The 24,054-nt window shown below is 33.9% G+C and overlaps 1 protein-coding gene across 1 annotated transcript in view; it reads right to left on the bottom strand.

The window, feature by feature from the left end:
- LOC148956646 (thioredoxin, mitochondrial-like) overlaps positions 1-24,054 on the bottom strand; it is a 73,461-nt gene that overhangs the window by 48,591 nt on the left and 816 nt on the right. Inside the window, exon 2 of the mRNA XM_089096017.1 lies at positions 225-345. Coding sequence (XP_088952143.1) covers positions 225-345 — 121 coding nt within the window. The remainder of the gene's footprint in view (positions 1-224; positions 346-24,054) is intronic.

Raw genomic sequence — 24,054 nt, forward strand, 5'->3', positions numbered from 1 at the left:
GCTAAATAAAGAGCATGAAAATAGTGACATGATATGTACCGAAATCTCATTCTCGGTCGGTAAATTTAGCGGTTCTACCGACTCTTAAAGTGATTTTGCGTTCGAAACGGACATTATGTTAATTATTTATAAAAACAATCGGTAAAAATAACCAGCCAGTTGGTAAAATCCCTCGCTCCTCTCCCCCCCCCAAATATTTTGGCTAGTAACGACCCTGCTCTTACCTCATGGTCCATTGCAATATCGTCATGATTATCAATATCAACCTTTGCCAAATCTACGTTCTTGAATTCTGACAATAAAGTTTCTAGTCGGGGCCCAAGTACTTTGCATGGTCCACACCACCTTCAAAAAGACAAGAAAACATGAACAAGATTTGCATTACATTTTCATTTTCACTGGCAGTAAATATCTTCTTTTTTCGTCTTTTTTTTTTTTTTTTTATCTTCTCATGCTTCGCCAGTGAAGTCTCAGAAATTATTTATGGCTAATTGTGAATATCTAATTTTAATGAAGCTGGTCCGTCTCATCCTTTGGATTGTAGTTCACAAGTCCCCTCTTTTCGATAGCTAGGGATTTATGTCTGTAATTCTGTAAGTTCTTTTCATTTTCAAAAAATTGGGGATATTAAGGACAAACTTAAACTAGAGCATTCTAAAATTATTGCATAGTGTGGACATGTATTCGAGTTTTTGTGACCATTCTGTTTTATTTTGTGTTGGATTTTACATGCGTTTGAATAAAGGAAACGTAACGAGGATGAGGACAGATGTTTATTCCTATTGTAAACTTTGACTCTACTTACCAAAATCATTTCGGAACTGAGAGTTAATCCGTCAGCATTTAACTAAAGATATTATTTTCTCCAAGGAAATATCAAGTTCAAATTTGAATGATGATGTGCCAATCTGACTCAATCCTAATAGCCGTCTTATCCACCTATTTTACTAAATTTTCCATGTTTTCTTATTTTTGTTTATTGTTTGTGTTCAGCTTATTTATCTTGTTATTTGTGTTAGTCATAATTTCTTTCTTGTTCTTTTTTGTAATCCCCTTTTTTCCCTTTTGCAAGCGGGTAAGATATAAATTATTATTAGTGTTATTAATCAAAATTGCAAACCCTAGCGAAGGTACGTCATGTAGGCTACACAATGAAGTGTATATCACCCAACATAAAGATCAGCACCTTAATACTTACAGGCAAATCTATGAAATGAACAAATCAAACATTAAATACTTTCTAAAGTGATAATCATTAAAATACCAAGTAAATTAAGCGACAAGTGATCTACGATGTCTCTTGGTACCAGAAGCTGGGTGAGTCACTAATTGTAATCCTTCACTAACTGCCATTGCTAATCATTGCTTATTAGCAATGATTAAGGCATAAAACAGGTTGTTCGAGAGACAATTAAAATTCGGATCAAACTAAAGAATAATATTTTTTAAATAGGGATTTGGGGAATACTTACTTAATGCCTTATACATAAATTTAATTAAAAATAATTTAACAAATTATATTAAAAAAACAGTAAACAATACCACTCAACCAATTACGAATAGACCTTCTAGGCTGGCTGCTAAGAAGGCAAGATTAGCTTTGAGAGCTTGTTTTTAAACGTTTTTATGCCTTCCCAAGGCCAGAACATAATTTGCACTTACAGAAAAAAAAATACAAATGAATGTTCATTGTCAGTTTAATATACAGTTTAATTGTCAGTTTAATATTATTTGATTTATTAAGGTTATAAAAGTAAAAAAATTTATATTTTTTTCAGTAAAGTGGAAATTATGTTCTGACCTTGGGAAGGCATAGGGGTTTTGAGCTCAACTTATGTTAATTTCTGCTCGTTTTGAGTTTGACTCGGTTATTTATTGTAATTTCTGTTCGTTCTGGGTTTCATTTATTTATCGATGCTGATTTGTGGTAGTTTCACGCTTGGTAGATTATTTGATTTTGTTTTCGCTCATTTTTGGTCTAATTCTTTGGTTCAATTCTTTACTTTTCTTTGAAAAACTTATTTTGTGAAAAAGTTTTTAATTAATTTCTGTTCGTTTTATATTGACACAGTCTTTTCAGGGAAAAAGAAAATAATACTTTAAATCTTTTTGTTATTTTTTTAAGACTTTATAGTTTGGCCTGTTATTGTATGCTGGAGAAAAATTTCCAGCAATTTTTAACAACATACACCCTTTTAAAAATCTGAACACAAATAGCCTAGTAGTTTTTAATTTAGTTTTATACCTCCTCTAGTTGACCTGAAATGAAAAACTTGATACCATTCACAAACAAATCTGTTTACTTTCTTTGATAGCTAGGATACACCTACGCTATCTTGATTTGGTTGAATTTTAAGAGCAGAAGTAGCCCCGAAAGTTTGAACATAATACCCTCAGTCATTCTTGGGATTAAATAAAAAAAACAAGTTTTTTAAACTGAAAGTAAGGAGCGACATTAAAACTTAAAACGAACAGAAATTATTCAGTACATGAAAGGGGTGGCCCCCTCCTCAAAGCCTTGGTCTTTAGGATAAAGTGTTTTACTGTTCCAGAAAATAAAGCTGTGTGACAGAGTCAAACTAGCGTAAAGAGCAAGGCGCTGAGGAGGGGACAGCCCCTTTCATTTACGGAATAAATTCTGGTTGTTTTAAGTTTTAGTATCGCTCCTTACTTTCAGTTTTAAAAACTTGTTTTTTTATTTAATTTCTGATCGTTTTTTAGTTAATACAGCTTTTATTTTGGCTCACTGTCGTTGAATAAGTAAAAAAAATTTGCATATAAATTTTACTTTTCTTTTGCTAAATAGATGTCTCTAAATTTGGTTATTACGTAATTTACAAATTAACTTACGTAACGAACTTCTATATTCGTATATTTTTCTTCTGGCAAAAATACTAAGTCGCAGATTTTTGCAAATATGAGCTTGAAACTTATGTAATAGGGTTTTCTGATACGCTGAATCTGACGGTGTGATTTTCATTAAAAATTTTTCACTTTTAGGGGATGTTTCCCTCCTTCTTTAAAAAATCAGGTGAGTTTTCTGAGGCTCGTAGCCTTTGATGAGTAATACTAAACTTAATATAATTCATATATTTAGAATCAGCATTATAAGTCCATTCTTTTGATACATTTATTGACATCAAAGTTCCGTTTTTAAAAGTTTCGCTTACTATTGAGCCGTATCGCTTGTTTTTTTTTATTATGTATATGTTATTAAGTATATTATGGGGTTCTGCCCTTATTCAATAACACGTTCATTACGTTAAAAGTTAAAAAAAAATTTAATTCACAAACCCCAGAATCACACATACCTTTTAATTAGAATATATAGCCCTTTCGAAAAAAATAGAAACAAAACCTGTAGCGTAAAAAGCAAAGTAGTGGCTTGGGGGAGAACCCCCTCATATACGTAATAATTTCTGTTCATTTTAAGTTCTAATGTTGTTTTTTACTTTCAGTTGAAAGTACTTGTTTTTTTTAATTTAATTTCTGATCGTTTTTTAAATAATGCTTGGAAATCCGGCGCCCTCTTCATAGAAATGTCCCTTACCCCAAAGAAATATCCTCCACGGAAAGATTCTCCCGAGTAACCCCTTCCTCCAGCCCCCCCCCCCCCCCACCAAAAAAATTCTTCCTGAAAATGTCTGTATACTTCCCAATAACCAATACAATATGTAAGCAATGGGCAAACTTGCAGCCCTTCCCTTGGGAAGTTTGGGGGATTAAGTCATCGTAAAAGACATATTTATTAGATTTTTGACTATGCTGAACAAAATGGCTGTCTCAAAATTTTAATTGGGTAACCTTGGGAAAAAAGTGAGCGTGGGAGGGGGCCTAGTTGCCCTCCATTTTTTTTGGTCACTTAAAAAGGGCACTAAAACTTTTAGTTTCCGTTCCGATGAGCCCTCTTACGATATTCTAGGACCCCTGGCTCAATACAATTACCCCTGGGAAAAAAAACAACAAATAAATACGCATCCGTGATCTTTCTTCTGGCAAAAAATGCAAAATTCCACATTTTTGCAGATAGGAGCTTGAAACCTCTACAGTAGAGTTCTGTGATACGATGAATATGATGATGTGAACTTCATTAAGGTTATATGACTTTTAGAGGGTCTTTCTTCCTGTTTTTGAAAACGAGCCAAATTTTTTCAGGCGCCTAACTTCTGATGGGTCAGATCAAACTTGATGAAATTTATATTTTCGAAATCAAAATTAAAATATGATTCTTTTGATGCATCTATTGATATCAAAATTCCGTTTTTTAGAGTTTCGGTTACAATTGACCCGGGTCGCTCCTTACTTCCATTTCGTTACCACGAACTGTTTGATACTGCTGAGATTCCTCAATGGGAATTCGCATTAACACAGTGCATTTTGGTTCAATCTTAAGGAAACATTTAGTTTTTAAACATAAAGGACAAATGGGAGTGTGGGGGTGAGTGGGGGATTAGTTGCCCTCTAATCACTTTCGACTATTAAAAAGGGCATAAGCCCTTTCTATTTTCAATCGAAGGGGCCCTTTTCGAAGTTCCTACGACAACTCCTTCGATACGAAGTGTCCTGATCTAAACAAAAAAAAAAGAATAATACATTATAACCACATCGATCTTTACTATAAAAAAAATGTCAAGCATTCCAATCACTTTCGATTATTAAAAAGGGCACTAGGCCTTTCGATTTCCAATCGAATGAGCCCTTTTTGTGTTTCTATGACAATGTTTTTATAAACGCCTTATATGCCCCCAGGACATAAATTACAACCCTTACCCTAAGGGCTGTGAGGGTAGTTGTCATCCTCAAAGACTTAATTTCCAGAACTTGCAACTACGTTAAACAAAATGGCTATCTCAAAATTTTGATTGGATGTGTCTCGGAAAATGGTGGACGTGAGAGGGGCTGTAGTTGCTATCCAATTACTTTAAACAATAAAAAAATGCACTAGCCGTTTCAATTTCTAATCAAATGAGGCCTTTTGAAGTTTCTACGACAACGCTTTCAATAAAAACCCTATACGCCCCCAGGGCATAACCTACAAACCTTCCCCTGAGGGCTGCGGGGGGGGGGGGGGGATTTGTAATCCTCAAATACCAAATTTCCCGAACTTTCTACTTCATTGAACAAAATGGCTATCTGAAAATTTTGATTGGATGTGTTTGGGGGAATGGTGGACATGAGAGGGGGGTTAGTTACCCTCCAATCACTTTCGACCATTAAAAAGGGCAAAAGGGAATCGAATGCTTAGTCATTATCTATAAAACTGAGGACTAAAGGTGTTTGATGACCCAAGCACTTCTCAATTATTAGCCTAAGAGTGAAAACTTAGTCGACGCCTCCTCTACCCTTCCTAAAACCGCACTGTTCTTCTCTTAAAACTTTGTCTTCAGCATCTTTAAGTCTATAAAGTGTTATCATACTAAGTAATTAGCTTCCTGTAAAAACCTGGTTAATGTCTCTACAATCAACACACTCAATCTTATCACCTTTATACAAGGGTTTAATTATTGTTTTCCTAAAACCGCAAGGTACTTCCCCTTTCAATAATCATATTCATAATCTTCAGTTACTTATTTCTAACCTCATATACACCACATTTAAGAAACTCATTTACAACACTATCAGCACCTAAGGTCTTATTGTTTTTTAATCTTTTTTGTACTGTCACTAATTCTTCAAACAAAATAGATCTTAATCACATCCAAGGTGTCACAAACTTCTACATTTTTTTTCATATCTTTTCCTGCAACTCTATCCCGGTGTAGCACATTCTTCAAACGTTGTGTCCACCTTTTTTATATTTTTCCTTATCACTAATTGTGGCCACCTTCCTATCTTTAACTGGGACAAGTCCAGATTGACTACTCCCTCTCAGTTTATTAACATGCCAGTACAATGTTTTACTACTATGCCGTCTAGCTTCATCTTCCAAATCCTTGGCAATTTTACCCATGGTCTCCACTTCATACCCCTTTAGTTCATATTTTAATGCTTTGTTCCTCTTTATGCTCTTTTCTCATCTTTACATTATTACATTCCACCTTCTATTACATTCCAAATATCATGTCACATACTTAGTGCAAATGTATAAGATGCATTGCAGGGATTTTAAAGTTACCCATTAATAGTTAAAAGCCTAGAAAAATTAGACTGATTTTCGAAGGAGGGGGGGGCTAAAGAAATGTTTGTCATGAAAATCCAATCATCCAAATCAGAACTCTTATGCAGGGGCTTTATCAAGGAACTCTACTGTTGATGTGATTATTCAGATTTGTTTTCACATGCCTAATATTAATATTTCGCCCTTTACTTTTTTTTTTTTTAAGACTTCTTTTTAAGGAAGCTTCCAGAACTAATTAAAAAATTTTGTCAAATATAAGCTATTATTATCATACATTCAACAGGTCTAAAAGCAATTGGCCCTTCTAGACCTGCGTTTGTATTTCGCTGATTTTTTTTAAAGTTGTTTTCAGCATTTAATTAAATAAAAACAACTGAAAATAAGAAGCAGCATTAAAACTTAAAACAAACAGAAACAATTCAGTATATTAGGGGGGCCAATATACGTCAATTCTTCAGCCCTTGCTCTTTACGCTAGTATCTAAAAGTTCTTTAAAAATACATCTCGTTTCAATTCAACAACCCTTGTGTTTGACCAGTCTCGTAATTTTGAGAAGAAGTAAAAAACTTTGACTCCTTGCCAGAATTATTAGGGAAAGACTGCTCAAACACAAGGGCCATTGAATTTGAATGAGATGTATATTTAAAGAACTTTAAAACTTCAGCATAAACAGCAAGGGTTGAGGAAGGGGATACCACCCTAATATATGGGATAATTTCTATTCGTTTTGAGTATCAATGTTGTTCCTTGCTTTCAGCTGAAAAAAACTTGTTTTTTTCTATTGTTTCTTACCGTTTTTAAATCATGTCAGGAAATCCCCTCCCCCTGTATAAAATTCTCCCTGGAAGCGTTCCTCCCTATAGAAAATTCTCCCCATACAAAAATCCCCCCATAGATATCCTGTATATGTGGGGGGGGGGATAGATAATCCCCCCACATATGAGAACAATGGGTAAACTGCATAACTTACAGTCTATTCCACAGGAACTATGGGGGTCATGTCATCTCCAAGGACATAGTTATTGAACCTTTCAACTATGCTGGACCAAGAGGCTACCTCAAAATTTTGATCAGATGTCTATAGGGAAAAAAGGGCAAGGGAAAACCTAGTTGCAAATTCAATCTTCTTGGTCACAGGCAGTGAAATAGTGCTGCTTAAGTAAAAAGCAATATCGGCACAATGTGTTGTTTTTGTTGTTTTTTTTTCTTTTCACTATGGTATTTCGTATAGAAGGAATTGTTGTAGGGAGCTTTGGAAGGAGCTCATTCGACTAGAAATTGAAAGTTCTGGGTCCTTTTAAAGAGTCGAAAGTGATTGGAGAGCAACTAGCCCCCCTCCGACGCCTATTAATTCCTCACACATCCAATCAAAATTTTTGGATACCAAACTTGTTCAGTATAATTGAAAGGTCCAAAAACTATGTCCCTGGGGATGTAAACTCTCTTCCCCCACAGCCCTCAAGACAAGGGCTGTAAATTATGCAATTGTTTACACATAATGTTTGTTGTTGTGAAAGAAGGCGTGTTTGACCATTAGTGTCTAAAAGAGCAAGGATTTATATAAAGCGTCCAGATAATGTTGAGGAGAGTGTTGAACTGAATCAAAACACATTACGTGCATACAGGTTATCAAAAGGGCGTAACTCAGGAATGACTTCGGGTATTCAATGGGAACTTTAAGGGAATGATGAGAGGGATTATCAATTGGCCATAAAGGAAATATTTACACACTGCTAGTACTAATACTGCTACTACTACTACTAATACTGCTTTTACTAAAATCATTAGTATTACTGCAACTACAACTTCTGCTTCTGTGTTGTTTACAACCAAGGCTGAAGATAGGGGGGATAATTCGACCAGATGTGAAGGGGAAAGTTGAAAAAATCAAAACATACTATGCACAAAAATATTGTCAAAAAGGCGTATCAGCACTATCTCAGGAACAGCTTAATGTATCCGACTGAAACATCCAGGGCATTATAAGGAGGATGTTCAACTGACCAAAAGGCTATGGGTGGATACTATTCCTACTAATAACACAACTGCAACTACTGTTACTACTCCTACAATACTAATACTACTACTCCCACTACTACTATTCGTATGATACTAGTACTACTGAGGCAAAGGGTATAAAGGTAAAAATTTAAGAGAATTTTAAGGGGAAAAGTAGAATTAAAACAAAACACACTATGTGCATGCAGGTTGTCTAAAGGGTGCATCTCAGGACTATAATAAGAAAAGCAAAAGGAAAAGTGCTGAATAGTCTCGACTGAATAGCCCCGCTTGCTGAAATAAAAGAAGAAGAAGAAGAAGAAGAAGAGAAGACTACAGTGATGCCAGTGGTCAGGATGCCTGCTGTTAAATAGAAGAAGAAGAAGAAGAAGTGGTCAAATATGGTCAGAACCATGGGCGCTCCGAAAAACAGAGGACGATTTTCTAGATATATTTCAAAGAAATTGTCTACAGATTGTTTTGGATACCTGACTGATTGACCGTATTTAGAACGGTAGGCTGTACACAAAGTGTGCTTCAATCCTACTTTCTAGAGCTATAATGAGAGAAAGGTTGGCATGGCTAGGGCATGTTCTGTAGATGACTGATTGTCAAAGATTGTCCTTTTTGGCCAACTATCTAGGACTAAACAGAAAGCAGGTAGTCCGCGGTTGAGATGGGAGGATCTTGTAAAGGAAGATTTGACAGAAATGGGAACTCCCTAGAGGGGTGTAATGAGAGAGGCTTTCAGTAGAATAGGATGGAGGAGGAGCGTGCGTAGCTGTGTTGGCCCTAGGCAGCTTAGTGCTGCGGTAAGTTGTAAGTAGTAGTTTATGTTTAAAACTAATTTTCGTGACGCATCCTCTGATAAATCAATGATTTCTTCACTTGATTTCGTTGACATACTAGTTCTAAACACTGGTCCCTAAACCTGACTAGTTCTAAACTTGTTTTAAACCCTGGCCCCTAGACATCAAAAAGACATTTAGAAACAAAATAAAATGGTCAGACAATGGAAAACAATTTAAGTGAAATCTTCATTAATTCTTGGACCAGGTGTAATTAATTTTTCGTCAAGAACGTTGACAGAACAAAAAATATTTAGTTTTAGAGAAAGGTCCAAAATTTAGTTTTAAACCTAATGAGGTCCTTTGTAAACATCTTTACAACGTAAAAACTGGTAAACGTAAGACTGGTAATAGATGCTAGCATAGTAAGAACTTCTACAGTTAAAACCCTTTCTATTTTTACAATGAACCCTGAAACTCCAAATAAGCCCCTCAGAGACATAAGGGTTCTAAACAATTTAAAATGATGAATCAATAACTATTACAAAAGCAGATAAGAGGGACATTTTAGTAGTGATGAATACTAAGGACTACGAAACTAAGGACTATTGAAGGGTGAAAAAACCTATAAAAGGCTATCTTATGATGTAACAGACTCATATACAAATAAGTTTAAAAACAAGTTAAAGTGTTTGAAAGATGAAGGAAAGATTACACCTAATCTTTATTGTAATGCTTACCATGCAGATCTTTGTACCCTAAACTATATGGGCTTCCTAAGATCCATGGGCCAAATCTTTCATTATGACCAATTATATCCAGCAAAAAGTCACCTACAAGTGTTCTAAGGTAGTGGCTAGTTTTGGTGATTAAACCACTCTTGTTTACACAAATTTCTTACATAAAGAACTCCTTAGAATTGGTTAAAAAACTAAAAGAAGAGGAAATTTCTTCAAAATCAATAATTTCAAGCTTTGACATCAAGTAAATGTGTACAAATATTGATGAGAAAGCAGCTGAAACCCTTCTTGAAAGAAAGTTGTAAAGAAATTTGGACTTAATTAGTGGTACAATAGATCTGGAAGCCAATATAATAATAGATTTAGTAAGGTTGTGTAAAACATTCTCTGTTTTTTTTTTCAATTAAGAAGGGAATTTTTTGAATGAACCTATGGGGGCTCCATTAAGTCCTTTATTAGCAATTATTGTTGCTGATAATATAGAAACCAAAGCGTTAGATTCATATCTACTAAGAAATAGATTCTGGGGATGATATATGAACAATATAACTTTAGTATGGAATCATTGGGGGAGAAAGAACTACAAGGTTTTTTGGAATATCTTTTTTTGGGAGGGGGGATTTAAATCTTACAGTTGAATTAGAAAAAAACAGGAAACTTCCTTTTCTTGGTGTTCTTATTTTAAAAAAATGAAAATAGTCTGGATATAAAACCTATAGAAAACCAACTAACAAGAATACATTTTTTTTTTCTCAAGTCATGCTTGCCAAGTAAGAGTTGGATTGATCATAACTTTAACAGACAGCTTTTTTAGTACCTGCTCTCTGAAATTTATAGAGGAACAGTTGTCTTTTCTGAGAGACGTATCAATAAGTAACAATTATCCAAGTCGGTTATTTGACCAGACTATTTCAAAAAAAAGAAAAGAGCATCTGGAGATTTTTAGGATGTCTTAGAGACAACTGGGGAGAAGGATGTTTTTTGTATTTTATCATGTGTTCCAACACTGAGTGAAAGACTAAAAAGAATTATATGAAGTAATTTTTAAAGGTAGTTTTAAAAATTAGTAATACTTAAGTAGTTTTCTGAATTCTGGAAAGGATTGAACTTCAGTAGAGCAGTAAAGCGGGGTCTATCAGATCCCATGTACTGCTGGAAGCTCCTATGTGGGCCATACTAACCAGATTTTAGAAGTGAATTTTGTCAATCCTAAGGCAAAAATCCAAACCTGAAAATTTTTGCACTATTTGACACATTTTAATTTCTCAGGCCATTTATCAAGTTTGAAAATGTTTCTTTCATATCTAGGGATCAGTATTTAAAACAAGTTTTCAGGGAAACCCTTAAAATTAAAAAAAAATCTTATTCAAAAACCCAGATTTGAATAGACATGCAGATGAATTTGGCTTAAATACAATTTATGATAATTTATTACAGTCAAATAAAGTAATTTCATTTCTCCCAATGCTCTTCACCTCTGTTTACTTGATAATGAACCTGTTCATGCAAATGAAGCTAATGAAGTGGAAACTAGGATTTCAAAAAACCTGCATCTGTAACTGCTCTGAAAAAGATAAGAGCATTTAACAATTTGTAATTATTTTGTTTTGTGTAGATGTCAATGTTTTATTTCTATTATTTTAATTGATCTGTTAAGAAAGGCTGATGTATATGTGACTGAAATACCCAGAGATTTTGCCATTGTTTGCACTATCAAATAAAAGGATTTGTCCCTATTGAATTGTTATTTGTATGTATTTTGGAGAACTGATGGAATAGTTTGATTCATTGAGTTTGATTTGTAACTCATGTCAAGACGACTTACCAACTAGTATGTCAATTAAAGCAAGTGAAGAAAACATTGATTTATCACAGGATACGCCATGGAAAATAGTTTTAATCATAAATTACTACTTCTCCTACTACTTACAACTCACCACAGCACTAAGCCGCCTAAGGCCAGCACAGCTATGCGCAATCCTCCTCCATCCTATTCTACTCAAAGCCTCCCTCATTAAACCCTTCCAGGGAGTTTCTATTTCCGTTAAATCTTCCTTTGCAAAATCTTCCCACCCCAACTGCAGATGACCTGCTTTCCGTTTAGCCCTAGATAGTTGGCCAAAAAGGACAATCTTTGGCAATCAGTCATCCTTCATCTGCAGAATGTGCCCTAGCCATCCCAACTTTTGTCTCATTTTAGCTCTAGAAAGCAGGATTAAAATACACTTTTTGTACAGCCTACCATTAAAAATACAGTCAGTCAGCTGTGTACCAAAACAATCCAACTTAATTAGTGGTAAAACAGATATGGAAGTCAATGTAATAATGGATTTAGTAAGGTTGTGTAATATGTTCTTTTATTGTGTAATATGTACTCTTATTCTTTTCAATTCAGACAGGAATTGTTCGACCATGTGAATGGTGTACCTATGGGGGGCTTTATTAAGTCCATTATTAGCACATTTTTGTTGATGAAAATATAGATACAACAGCATTAGATTCATATTTCTTGAAACATAAATTTTTGGGACATTATCTGGACACTATAATTTCAGTATGGAATCATGGAGAGAAAGAACTAGAAGGTTTTTGGAATATCTCTTTTTTAGGGGGGGGATTTAAATTCTACAGTTGAATTAACAAAAGATGGGAAACGTTCTTGCCTTGATGTTCTTCTTTTGAAGAATAAAAATAGTCTGGATTTTAAAATCTATGAAAATCAACTGACAACAATAGATTTTTGTCTTGTTTCTCAAGTCATGCTTGCCAAGTAAAAGGTGGATTGATCATAACTTTAACAGACTGCATTGTTAGTATTCATTCTTCAAATTTTACAGTGGAGTTGTGTTCTCTGTAAGATGTAATAATAAGTAGCAATTATCCAATTGCTTAATTGATCAGGCTGTTTGAAGAAGATGAAAAAAATTTCTGGAGATGTCTAAGACAGTCTTAGATATAACCGAGGAGAAGGATGTTTCTTGTACTTTACCATATGTTCCACGGCTGCATTAAAAACTAAAAAGAATTTAACAAATTGATGGTATAAGAGTAGCTTTAAAAAGCAGTAATACTATAAGTAGTTTTCTAAATTTTGGAAAGGATAGAACTTCAATGGAGTGGCAAAGTGGGTCTATCAAATCCCATATAGTTCTGGAATCTCCTATGTGGGATGTACTAGCCAGAATTTAAAAATGAGATTACTACAACATAAAGAATCAATTTTGCCAACCCTAAAGCAAAAATCCAAACCTGGAAATTTTGCATCAGCTCTAGCAGAGCAGATTTATAATTTCCCTGACCATTTTATTATGTTTGAACATGTCTCTTTGATATCTAGGGACCATAGTTTAAAACAAGTTTTCAGGGAAACCACTAAAACTATAAAAAAAAATATTAAAAAACCTGGCTTTGAATAGAGATAGAGGTGAATTTGGCTCAAATTCAACTTATAATAATTTACTTTGGTCAAATAAAGAAAGTTTCATTTCTCCCAATGCTTTTGACCTCTGTTTACCTGATAATTAAGATTTCCATACCAATCAAGCTAATGAACCAGAAATTAGGAAATCAAAGAGATTTGCATCTGTAACTGCTTTGAAAAAGATAAGAGCACAGAACAATATGTAATTATTTTGTTTTGTATAAATGCTGACGTTTATTTGTTTTATTTTAGTTTATCAGCTGAGGACAGCCACTGAGTATGAGACCAAAATATCCATACAGTTCTACTTTAACCAGTTCTTCACAACCTACACAGTTTACAGTTACACAACCTACACAGTCCTCCCACTGTAAAGCCTTTTCTTTTATATGGGAATCACTTGTATTGAAAACTACCACAGCAGTTCAACGAGTTCAACAATTTATTGGCTTGCAGAACCCAGATACCTTTGTGCACATTTTTCTGACATATAAAACACACAAAAAAGGGATAATACTGGGCTGCAGATGCTCAAGCTTATGTTGAAACATGGCACCCCTCCAGATAACCTCCTCCAAATATTTACATCTTTTATTTGCCCAATTCTGGAATATGCAGCTCCTGTACTGCATTTTGGACTGACAACTGAGCAAAGCGCAAGGATCAAAAGAGCTCAGAAAAAAGCTCTAATATAGTATCAAAGCAGGCAGAAATGTCGTCTGAAGAGCTGTTCGAAAATTTTAAAATGCTAACTCTAAAAAAAAGAAGAGAGAAATTGTCCTTTGGATTCGTAAGACCTTCTCTGAGACGGTCATTTCACAAAACCCTTTCCTCCCCTAAGTCCACAGCAAAACAATCCCCGAGCAGGGCTGCAGTGCCTGCTGAGAAAATTCAGCCGGTACGCTGTGCCATCAGCGGTTAGCGAAAAAATAGGCCCGTTTTTTAGCACTAAGGGCAAGATTGTATTTTTGCAAGAACTTCCTGTGTGTTCCAATTACTTTATATAGGGTAGTTAACTCTTCCTTGGTATGTCATCCTTGCTTGGCCTTGTATCTTCAAATGAAACCTAAGCCATATTTAAATTCCTTTAAGAAGCTAGTATCAATTAAATTTTTTTTAAAGTATTTGTAGTTTTTCTATTGTATTTATAGGCTTAGTATTATCTGTACCTATTTGTGCTTCAATGTTTTTCAGGAATGTTAAACCATGTCTTTTTATTCTCAAGCAGAATATTTTCATTATTTTCAGATTGGTTCTTGTCATTTCTGTAAATTAAAACTATGGGAACATTGAATTTGTCTATACTTGTGTCTCCTTCATAATCTGGAAGAGACTTTGAAATTTCCATGAATATCTCAATTAAAAAGATGTGAGATTATAAAAAGATAAGTTTATTATGGTTACTTACATGTTACAAAGGTTTCAATAGACATTTGGTACAAAACTCTGAATAGGGGCGTTTTTTCACTCATCAATGTGCTAAGATCTTACATCTTTTGTCAGAAAAAGCTTAAAAGTGAAATCTTTAGGCACGTTTTTTAGCACTAAGATCTTACATCTAAGATCTTACATCTTTCTGCAAAGATTATCGTTTTTTAACTCATCTTTGTTCTAAGATCTTACAGTTCACTGATGTTTGCAAAAAGTGTGAAGACCGCCGCTGTTTTGCCATATAGAAAAATGATGAGAGAATTTTGATGATCCACTCATCAGTGTTCTCAGACCGCTGATCAGAGCAGAATGATGAAAGACGTTTGCACAAAAATGACCAAAGATGTAAGATCTTTGTTCAAATATTTCACTTTTAAGTGTTTTCTGTCAAAAGGTTTAAGATCTTAGCACATTGATGAGTGAAAAAACAGGCCTTTTGTACAAAGATCTTACATCTTTGGTCGTTTTTGTGCAAACATCTTTCATCATTCTGCTCTGATGAGAACTTTGATTAACGACTTCTCATTCTTCTCAGACCACTGATCAGAGCAGAATGATGAAAGACGTTTGCACAAAAACGACCAACGGTGGAAGACCATAGTTCAAAGATTTCCATTTTAATCGTTTTATGTCAAAAAATTTTATACTATAGTACATTGATGGGTTAAACATCGGGCCTATTGTTCTATATGGCAGGACAGTGGTGGTCTTCACAGTTGTTGCTAACATCAGTGAGCTGTAAGATCTTAGAACAAAGATGAGTTAAAAAACGATAATATTTGCAGAAAGATGTTAGAACTTAGATATAAGATATTAGTGCTAAAAAACGGGCCAATGACTCCAGAAACAATACAATAATGAATAAGCTCCAAAAATAAATGCCTGACTTAATCCAAGACTGAAAACATCTTGAATGAGCCCTATAAAAATACCATAATGAATAACAGCTGGCTTATGTTTGTGTTCCACTATAAAAGGAATGCTTGCTTTTTTCCTCTAGAAAATTCCATGAGTTTGGATCAAATTTGAGCTTGATTTATATTGAAAGATCCTAAGCCGAAATGGCCAGCCATGACAAAAATTCTTTTTTATTCTTTGCAGTTTTGATGTTGTGTCCATGTATTCAAATCGTGATTTAAAAAGGTGCGAGGACATTTTAAGAAGTAAATTAGAAAGACACTTTGATTTAATACAAGCTGTGACTTTAGCCAGTTTGGATATTGAAGTTATTATGAGACTAATTACTCTAGTAAATGAATTTTATTTGTATTTTGGTTTTAGAGGGGAGTTTTATAGACAAATTTTTGGGTTACCTATGGGGGCTTCTCTTTCTTCTTCATCGGCAAATCTTTTCACAGAGACCATTGAAACCTCCGCCGTACACAGTTTTAGAATCTCTCCTTATTTCTGGTGTGATCGCATGGATAACTTGGTGTGCTTTACGAAACATAAATTGGAATCATTAGACCTATTTTATAAGCATTTAAATAGTTTTGATAATAATATTAAATTTACAGTTGAGTTTGAGGATAATAATAAATTACCTTTTCTGGATATTTTATTAATTAAAAGGGATCTCTATTTACTTTTCTCAATTTACAGAAAACCAATGCACAATGATAGGTATTTAAATTTTCATTCTTGCCACCCTATGTTGGTGAAACGGGGGGTTGTAATTTCACTAGTGGATAGAGCGTTTAGAATTTGTTCCCAAGAATTTCTGGATTCGGAATTGTTATACTTGAGGGATATTTTGTTTTGTAATAGTTACCCAATTAAGTTCATTGACAAAATAAATGAAAATAGACGGGTTAAACATAATAGTGGGGTTATCGGGGTTTCTCAGTCTTTAGATTTATATGAATCAAACTGTTTCACTTCATTACCATATGTATCGGGTTTGGTTGAGAAACTTTCGCGGGTTTTAAGTAAATTTGGTACTGATACATTTTTCCAATCGTTGAGGTCAATGGGTAGTTTCTTTAGTTCAGGTAAAGATTTAACCCGGGGAAATTTAAAAAGTGGGGTGTATAAAATTTCCGTGTTCTTGTGGGAAGCCGTATATTGGTAGGACGCACCAACAATTTGTTGAAAGTTTTATTGAACACCGAAATTCAATAGAAAAAACCCTACAATTAAGCAAGCCTACAGAAACTTTTGTTTCAGCTTTAGCAGAACATATTTGGTTTCAACTAGATCATTTTGTAAAATTTGATGAAGCCTTAGCTATTTCAAATGATAAGGGTTACACTCAATGGGCAAAGAAAGCCATAGAAATTAAAAAAAATATGTTTGCTAACCTTTCGATAAATAGGGACACAGGTAATTTAAATATTGACCCAATTTATGATAATCTTCTAAAGAGTGAATCAACAGTCAATAAGGGAGTTAAGATTTTAAATAATCACCAGAGGACAATTTTACCTGCTAGACCAAAACGATTTGCTTCAGTAATAGCTAACAAAAGTATTATTTCGCAACAGAATAATTAAAGTAATTTACAGTTTTTTTATTTTTCCTCATTTACTCTGCTGGCCTCAATGCAGTATCTCTATAATAGCATAGTTTCCTTACGTGGATCAGTTTGCGCCGAGTGTACATTTTTTTTTTTTTTGGTTGGGGTTTATTGTGTTTTTTTTTTTATCTTGTTTTTTTTTTACCTTTTTCTTCTTGTGTTTATTTTGTGTTGAAGATGCCGTTTTCGGATAAAGGCGAAATATCCGCGTTGTTTTGCATTTGTCTTTTCTTTTCTCTCCACTGGCCACAGTCTCGTTTGTTTGTTTTTTTTTAGATTTTTCTCTTTGTTGGTTTTTGATCTATATTGTAATTTTTTACTTTTGGTTATCCCTTGTTTTCTTTAGAAATTTATTGAATGTTACCACCCCATTGCCTATTTTATAACAGTGACCAAGTAGGGTTCTGAAGCATAGGCACTCTAAAAAAGAGAAGTATTTCCTAGATGATTTTAGAAAAATTGCCAAGAGATTGTTTTGGGTACCTGACTGACTGACCTTATCTTGAACATTTTGCTCTATGAAAAATGTGGTTCAATTCTGCTTTTTAGGGCTATAATAAGAGAAAGGATAAGATTTTTGCAGATGAAGGAAAACAGATTGCCAATGATTGTCCTTGTTGGACACCTGTCTAGTGTCAAACACAAAACAGGTCATCACAAATGGAGTGGGAGGATTATACAAAGACAAGATTTCTGGGAAAAGAAACTTCTTGGGAGGGTATAAAGAGGAAGGTTTTGAATAGATTGGGATGGAGGAAGAGCATTGGTAGCTGTGTTACCCTCAGGTGGCTTGGTGCTGTAGCGAGTTGTTAATAATAGTTATAGCCAACTAGTTAGCTGATTCTAGAGTTGATAATAAACTCTATTGATAGCTGACTAAATGGCTATTTCAAGCTTTAGTGTATATATAACTGAGACCTTAATAGCTAACTAGTTAAGTAATCCTACAGTGTAGCCTATATAGAATATATACTGGTAGCTGACTAGTTGGCTAATCTAGATCTTTTATAAATACATTTTCATTTGTTTTAGCCACCAAGTTGGCTAGACCTTTTTTTTAACTATGGTATTTGGTTGACTAAGGATTTTTGTCTTTACATATATAGGCCTAAAATATACCATTATATATTAGGTGTCTAGTGGTAGACACCCAACAAAAAAAGAAAAAATTTCAGATTGCTAATTGTATGCTAATTTTTATGGTTTTGTTTGTATTTTTGAAAATTAATCACCCTGCCCCCCCCCCCCCCTAGTAGTCTCCCCTTTGTACAAAGATCTTACATTTTTGGTCGTTTTTGTGCAAACATCTTTCATCATTCTGCTCTGATCAGAACTTTGATGATCTACTCTTCAGTCTTCTCAGACCGCTGATCAGAGAAGAGTGATGAAATACGTTTGCAAAAAAACGACCAAAGATGGAAGATCTTAGTTCAAAGATTTCACTTTTAAGTGTTTTCTGTCAAAAAGTTTAAGCTCTTAGTACATTGATGAGTGAAAAATCAGGCCTAATGTTCTATATGGCAGGACAGTGGTGGTCTTCACAGTTGTTGCTAATATCAGTGAGCTGTAAGATCTTAGAACAAAGATGAGTTAAAAAATGATAATATTTGCAGAAAGATGTTAGAACTTAGATATAAGATATTAGTGCTAAAAAACGGGCCAATGACGCCAGAAACAATACAATAATGAATAAGCTCCAAAAATAAATGCCTGACTTAATCCAAGACTGAAAACATCTTGAATGAGCCCCATAAAAATACCATAATGAATGACAGCTGGCTTATGTTTGTGTTCCACTATAAAAGGAATGCTTGCTTTTTTCCTCTAGAAAATTCCATGAGTTTGGATCAAATTTGAGCTTGATTTATAATGAAAGATCCTAAGCCGAACTGGCCAGCCATGACAAAAATTCTTTTTTATTCTTTGCAGTTTTGATGTTGTGTCCATGTATTCAAATCGTGATTTAAAAAGGTGCGAGGACATTTTAAAAAGTAAATTAGAAAAACACTTTGATTTAATACAAGCTGTGACTTTAGCCAGTTTGGATATTGAAGTAATTATGAAACTAATTATCCTAGTAAATGAATTTTCTTTTTATTTTGGTGTTAGACGAGAGTTTTCTAGACAAATTTTTGGGTTACCTAAGGAGGCGTTTCTTTCTCCTTCATCGGCAAATATTTTCATAGAGATCATTGAAAGCTCCGCTGAACACAGTTTTAGAATCTCTCCTTATTTTTGGTGTGGGATCATGGATAACGCGGTGTGCGTTTGGAAACATGGATTGGACTCCTTAGACCTATTTTGTAAGCATTTAAATAGTTTTGATAATAATATTAAATTTACAGTTGAGTTTGAGGATAATAATAAATTACCTTTTCTGGATATTTTATTAATTAAAAGGGATCTCTATTTACTTTTCTCAATTTACAGAAAACCAATGCACAATGATAGGTATTTAAATTTTCATTCTTGCCACCCTATGTTGGTGAAACGGGGGGTTGTAATTTCACTAGTGGATAGAGCATTTAGAATTTGTTCCCAAGAATTTCTGGATTCGGAATTGTTATACTTGAGGGATATTTTGTTTTGTAATAATTACCCAAATAAGTTCATTGACAAAATAATTGAAAATAGACGGGTTAAACATGATAGTAGGGTTATTGGGGTTTCTCAGTCTTAGGATTTAGATGTATCAAAAAGTTTCATTTCATTGCCATATGTACCTGGTTTGGGTGAGAAACTTTCACGGGTTTTACGTAAATTTGGTATTGATACATGTTTCCAATCGTTGAAGCCAATGGGTAGTTTCTTTAGTTCTGGTAAGGATTTAACCCGGGGAAATTTAGTAAGTGGGGTGTATAAAATTCCGTGTTCTTATGGGAAGTTCTATATTGGTAGGACTCACCAACAATTTGTTGAAAGGTTTATTGAACACCAAAATTCAATAGAAAAAACCCTACAATTAAGCAAGCCTCCAGAAACTCTTGTTTCAGCTTTAGCAGAACATATTAGGTTCCAGCTAGGTCATTTTGTAAAATTTGATGAAGCCTTAGCTGTTTTAAATCATAAGGGTTACACTCAATGGGCAAAGAAAGCAATAAAAATTAAAAAATTTATATTTGCTAACCTTTCGATAAATAGGGACACAGGTAATTTAAATATTGACCCAATTTATGATAACCTTCTAAAGAGTGAATCAACAGTCAATAAAAGAGTTAAGATTTTAAATAATCACCAGGGGACTATTCTACCTGCTAGACCAAAACGATTTGCTTCAGTAATAGCTAACAAAAGGATTATTTTGCAACAGAATAATTAAAGTAATTTCAGTTTTTTTATTTTTCCTCAGTTACTCTGGTGTCCTCACTGAAGTATCTCTATAATAGCATCGTTTCCCTACGTGGATCAGTTTGCGAAAATTGTACATTTTTTTTTTTTTTGGTGGTGGTTTTATTGGTTTTTAGTTTTATCTTGTTTTTTTTTTATCCTGTTCTTCTTGTGTTTCTTTTGTGCTGAAGATGCCTTGTTTGGATACAGGCGAAATATCCGCGTTGTTTTGCATTTGTTTTTTCTTTTCTCTCCACTGACCACAGTCTCGTTTGTTTGTTTTTTTTTAGATTTTTGTCTTTTTTGGTTTTTGATCTATATTGTAATTTTTTACTTTTGGTTATCCCTTGTTTTCTTTAGAAATTTATTGAATGTTACCACCCCATTGCCTATTTTATAACAGTGACCAAGTAGGGTTCTGAAGCATAGGCACTCTAAAAAAGAGAAGTATTTCCTAGATGATTTTAGAAAAATTGCCAAGAGATTGTTTTGGGTACCTGACTGACTGACCTTATCTTGAACATTTTGCTCTATGAAAAATGTGGTTCAATTCTGCTTTTTAGGGCTATAATAAGAGAAAGGATAAGATTTTTGCAGATGAAGGAAAACAGATTGCCAATGATTGTCCTTGTTGGCCACCTGTCTAGTGTCAAACACAAAACAGGTCATCACAAATGGAGTGGGAGGATGATACAAAGACAAGATTTCTGGGAAAAGAAACTTTTTGGGAGGGTATAAAGAGGAAGGTTTTGAATAGATTGGGATGGAGGAAGAGCATTGGTAGCTGTGTTACCCTCAGGTGGCTTGGTGCTGTAGTGAGTTGTTAATAATAGTTATAGCCAACTAGTTAGCTGATTCTAGAGTTGATAATAAACTCTATTGATAGCTGACTAAATGGCTATTTCAAGCTTTAGTGTATATATAACTGATACCTTAATAGCTAACTAGTTAACTAATCCTACAGTGTAGCCTATATAGAATATATACTGGTAGCTGACTAGGTGGCTAATCTAGATCTTTTATAAATACATTTTCATTTGTTTTAGCCACCAAGTTGGCTAGACCTTTTTTTTTAACTAGGGTATTTGGTTGACTAAGGATTTTTGTCTTTACATATATAGGCCTAAAATATGCCATTATATTTTAGGTGTCTAGTGGTAGACACCCAACAAAAAGAGAAATATTTTCAGATTGCTAATTTTATGCTAATTTTTATGGTTTTGTTTGTATTTTTGAAAATTAATCACCCACCCCCCCCCCCTAGTAGTCTCATATATAGCCCTAGGCTACATAAAAGCAAATGCAAAAAATTACAAAATTCTTACATTATAATATGCAGCAAGTTTCAGTTAATGATATAATCATTTTTTTAAGCAAACACCTTAGGATTAAGCTAAGATATGAGACTTAAGAGGCATTCAATGACTTAAACATCATTTTTTTACCCTTTGCCCTGGAACACTGTTGTTTTGTAAACTTTATGACCATCAAACTGTTTTTCAAGATTACTGTGTGGACAGTATCACATAACAAGACATTAGCATACATAAACTCCTTTTTTGAGATGCCAGTTATTGGGCAAGTTCAGACTTAAATGGATCCCAGCTTACTTCTGAGATAACAAGGGTGAGTAGTAAATTTTATGAAGCAATAGAAACAGTGTAACTGTTTTGCAAAAAGCAGAGTTTGTATATTTAGTTATTTCTTGGATTTGTGTTAGTTTTCTTGTGACAAAAGGTGCTGAAATTCAAATTTCAACATCTGTCTAGGTAAGAATGTTCAAGTGTCCTCAGGAGCCTGAATGTTACAGACACTACACCTTTTCTTCTCTTTTTAAATGGCATCTAGAAGGCTTCCAGAAAAACAGATCTACAGAGGAATTACTCTATTCAAGCAACAGAGAGGATAACATCTCAACTCTTAGTTAACTCTGAATAATATCAAATTGGAGAAGATCTGGAGGAATTGAAAAATAGCAAAGACTCTGATGAAGATTATGTAAGAAAGGCATACAGAACAGAGTTCAATGTTGTTTTTTTTACTGGTAACTTACCATGATTTTATACCTCCCAAAACAAAAATGGTTATTGTAAAGTCTACAATGCATGAAAGATTTTTTTTGGCCTACCCAAGCCAAAAAACCAGAAGTCAACAAGCACTACAACTCAACTAAAAGTGAGGTTGATAACTTCGACCAGATGTGTCAGTTATCTTGATTATAGACTTGATTTTTTTTTGCAGGCACTGAAAATCAGTCATAAAATCTATGAAGCAACAGTATTCCAGGGTTAATTCTGGCTGACTGCCTCAAAGATGAAGAGTAGCCTGCACTAGCAAATTCTCCCAGGGGACTTTTAGTTCTACTATTTAATCCTATTCAGAATTTGTTGTTTGACTATACAATTTGATTGGTGCAACAATGGAATTGCATCAGCAATGTTTTCAGTTAAAACCAGGTTGTACCATAGAAAATTTACAGAGCTGCTATAGCCTATTGGGTAAATTTTTTTCAGTTTATATAATTGACTTACAAATAAAGTGAACTACCACTTGATGCTTTTTTTATGCTCTTTATGGATATAATAATAGCTTCTATTGCAAATTCAAATTTACCCTCCCCCCCCCCTAATTTGCAAATATATATCTTGAATTGGAATATACCAAGAATTGTCAACAGTAAAGTTTTGAATAGCAAAATTTAGTGCTTTTTCATTGATGACATTTCAAAAACTTGAAACAGTAGGAAAATGTTTTACTTTTGAGTTGCCTAATAAATGAGGTTTGAATTGTTATAAATAAGTATTTTTGGAATATGTTACTCTTGAACAACTTATTTAAAAGCTAGTGATATGTTTTTAACCACTTTTTAATAACTTAACTAGTGTTGATAACTTCTTTGTGTGGTTACAATTCAGGTTATAAATTTACACATTAGGGTGGTGGGGATGGTAAATTTGAATTTGCAATAGAAGTGATTATCATATTTGTAAAGAACATAAAAAAACGCATTGAGTGGTATCTTCACTTTATTTGTAAGTCAGTAATATGAACTGCAAAAAATTTACCACCTATTGATCAATTGAAATTTCTTTTGAGGTGAATTCTGGCACTTTTCAATAAGGTATGCTAGAAAATTTATAGGGACTAGCCTTTTCTAAATTATAAAGGAAATTTTTCGAAAAAAACAACCCTTCTAAATAATTATAGATTTACTAAACTTCATATCTTTATCTCTGGTACAAAATAAGAGATTTCAGTAAAAGTAGGAATTAACATCTAGTTTTTTTTGCAAAAATTCAGATCATTTATCTAAGTTCCATAAGTTATGACAAGAGCACCAAATCAATTCTGAATAATTTGGCCAAACATGCCATTAAAGGTTCAAAATGGACAAGATTTGCTTGATTCTTTGACAAAAGAAGAGAACTTAGGCTTTAGGGTTTTTCTAAGATTTTAGGGAAAGTAGGCATAACATCTAATTTTTTGGCAATTATTCAGATCATTTATTTAAGTTGCACAAGTTATGACAAGACCACCCAATCAATTCTGAATAGTTTGGCCAAACATACAAAAAAAGTTCATAGTGGACAGTATTGGATGATTCTTTAAGGTCTATAAAAAGGAAATTTGGGAAAATTCTACTTTAGTTACTTTTGAAAATCTTAGAAAGAGGTTAGGTTAGGAAAATGAAACCTTCAGGGATGGGTCTACAGGCT

This window comes from Artemia sp. Qi Xiang Cuo, chromosome 1 (assembly GCF_049724085.1).
Source record: "Artemia sp. Qi Xiang Cuo chromosome 1, ASM4972408v1, whole genome shotgun sequence".
Classification (NCBI taxonomy): Eukaryota; Metazoa; Arthropoda; class Branchiopoda; order Anostraca; family Artemiidae; genus Artemia; species Artemia sp. Qi Xiang Cuo.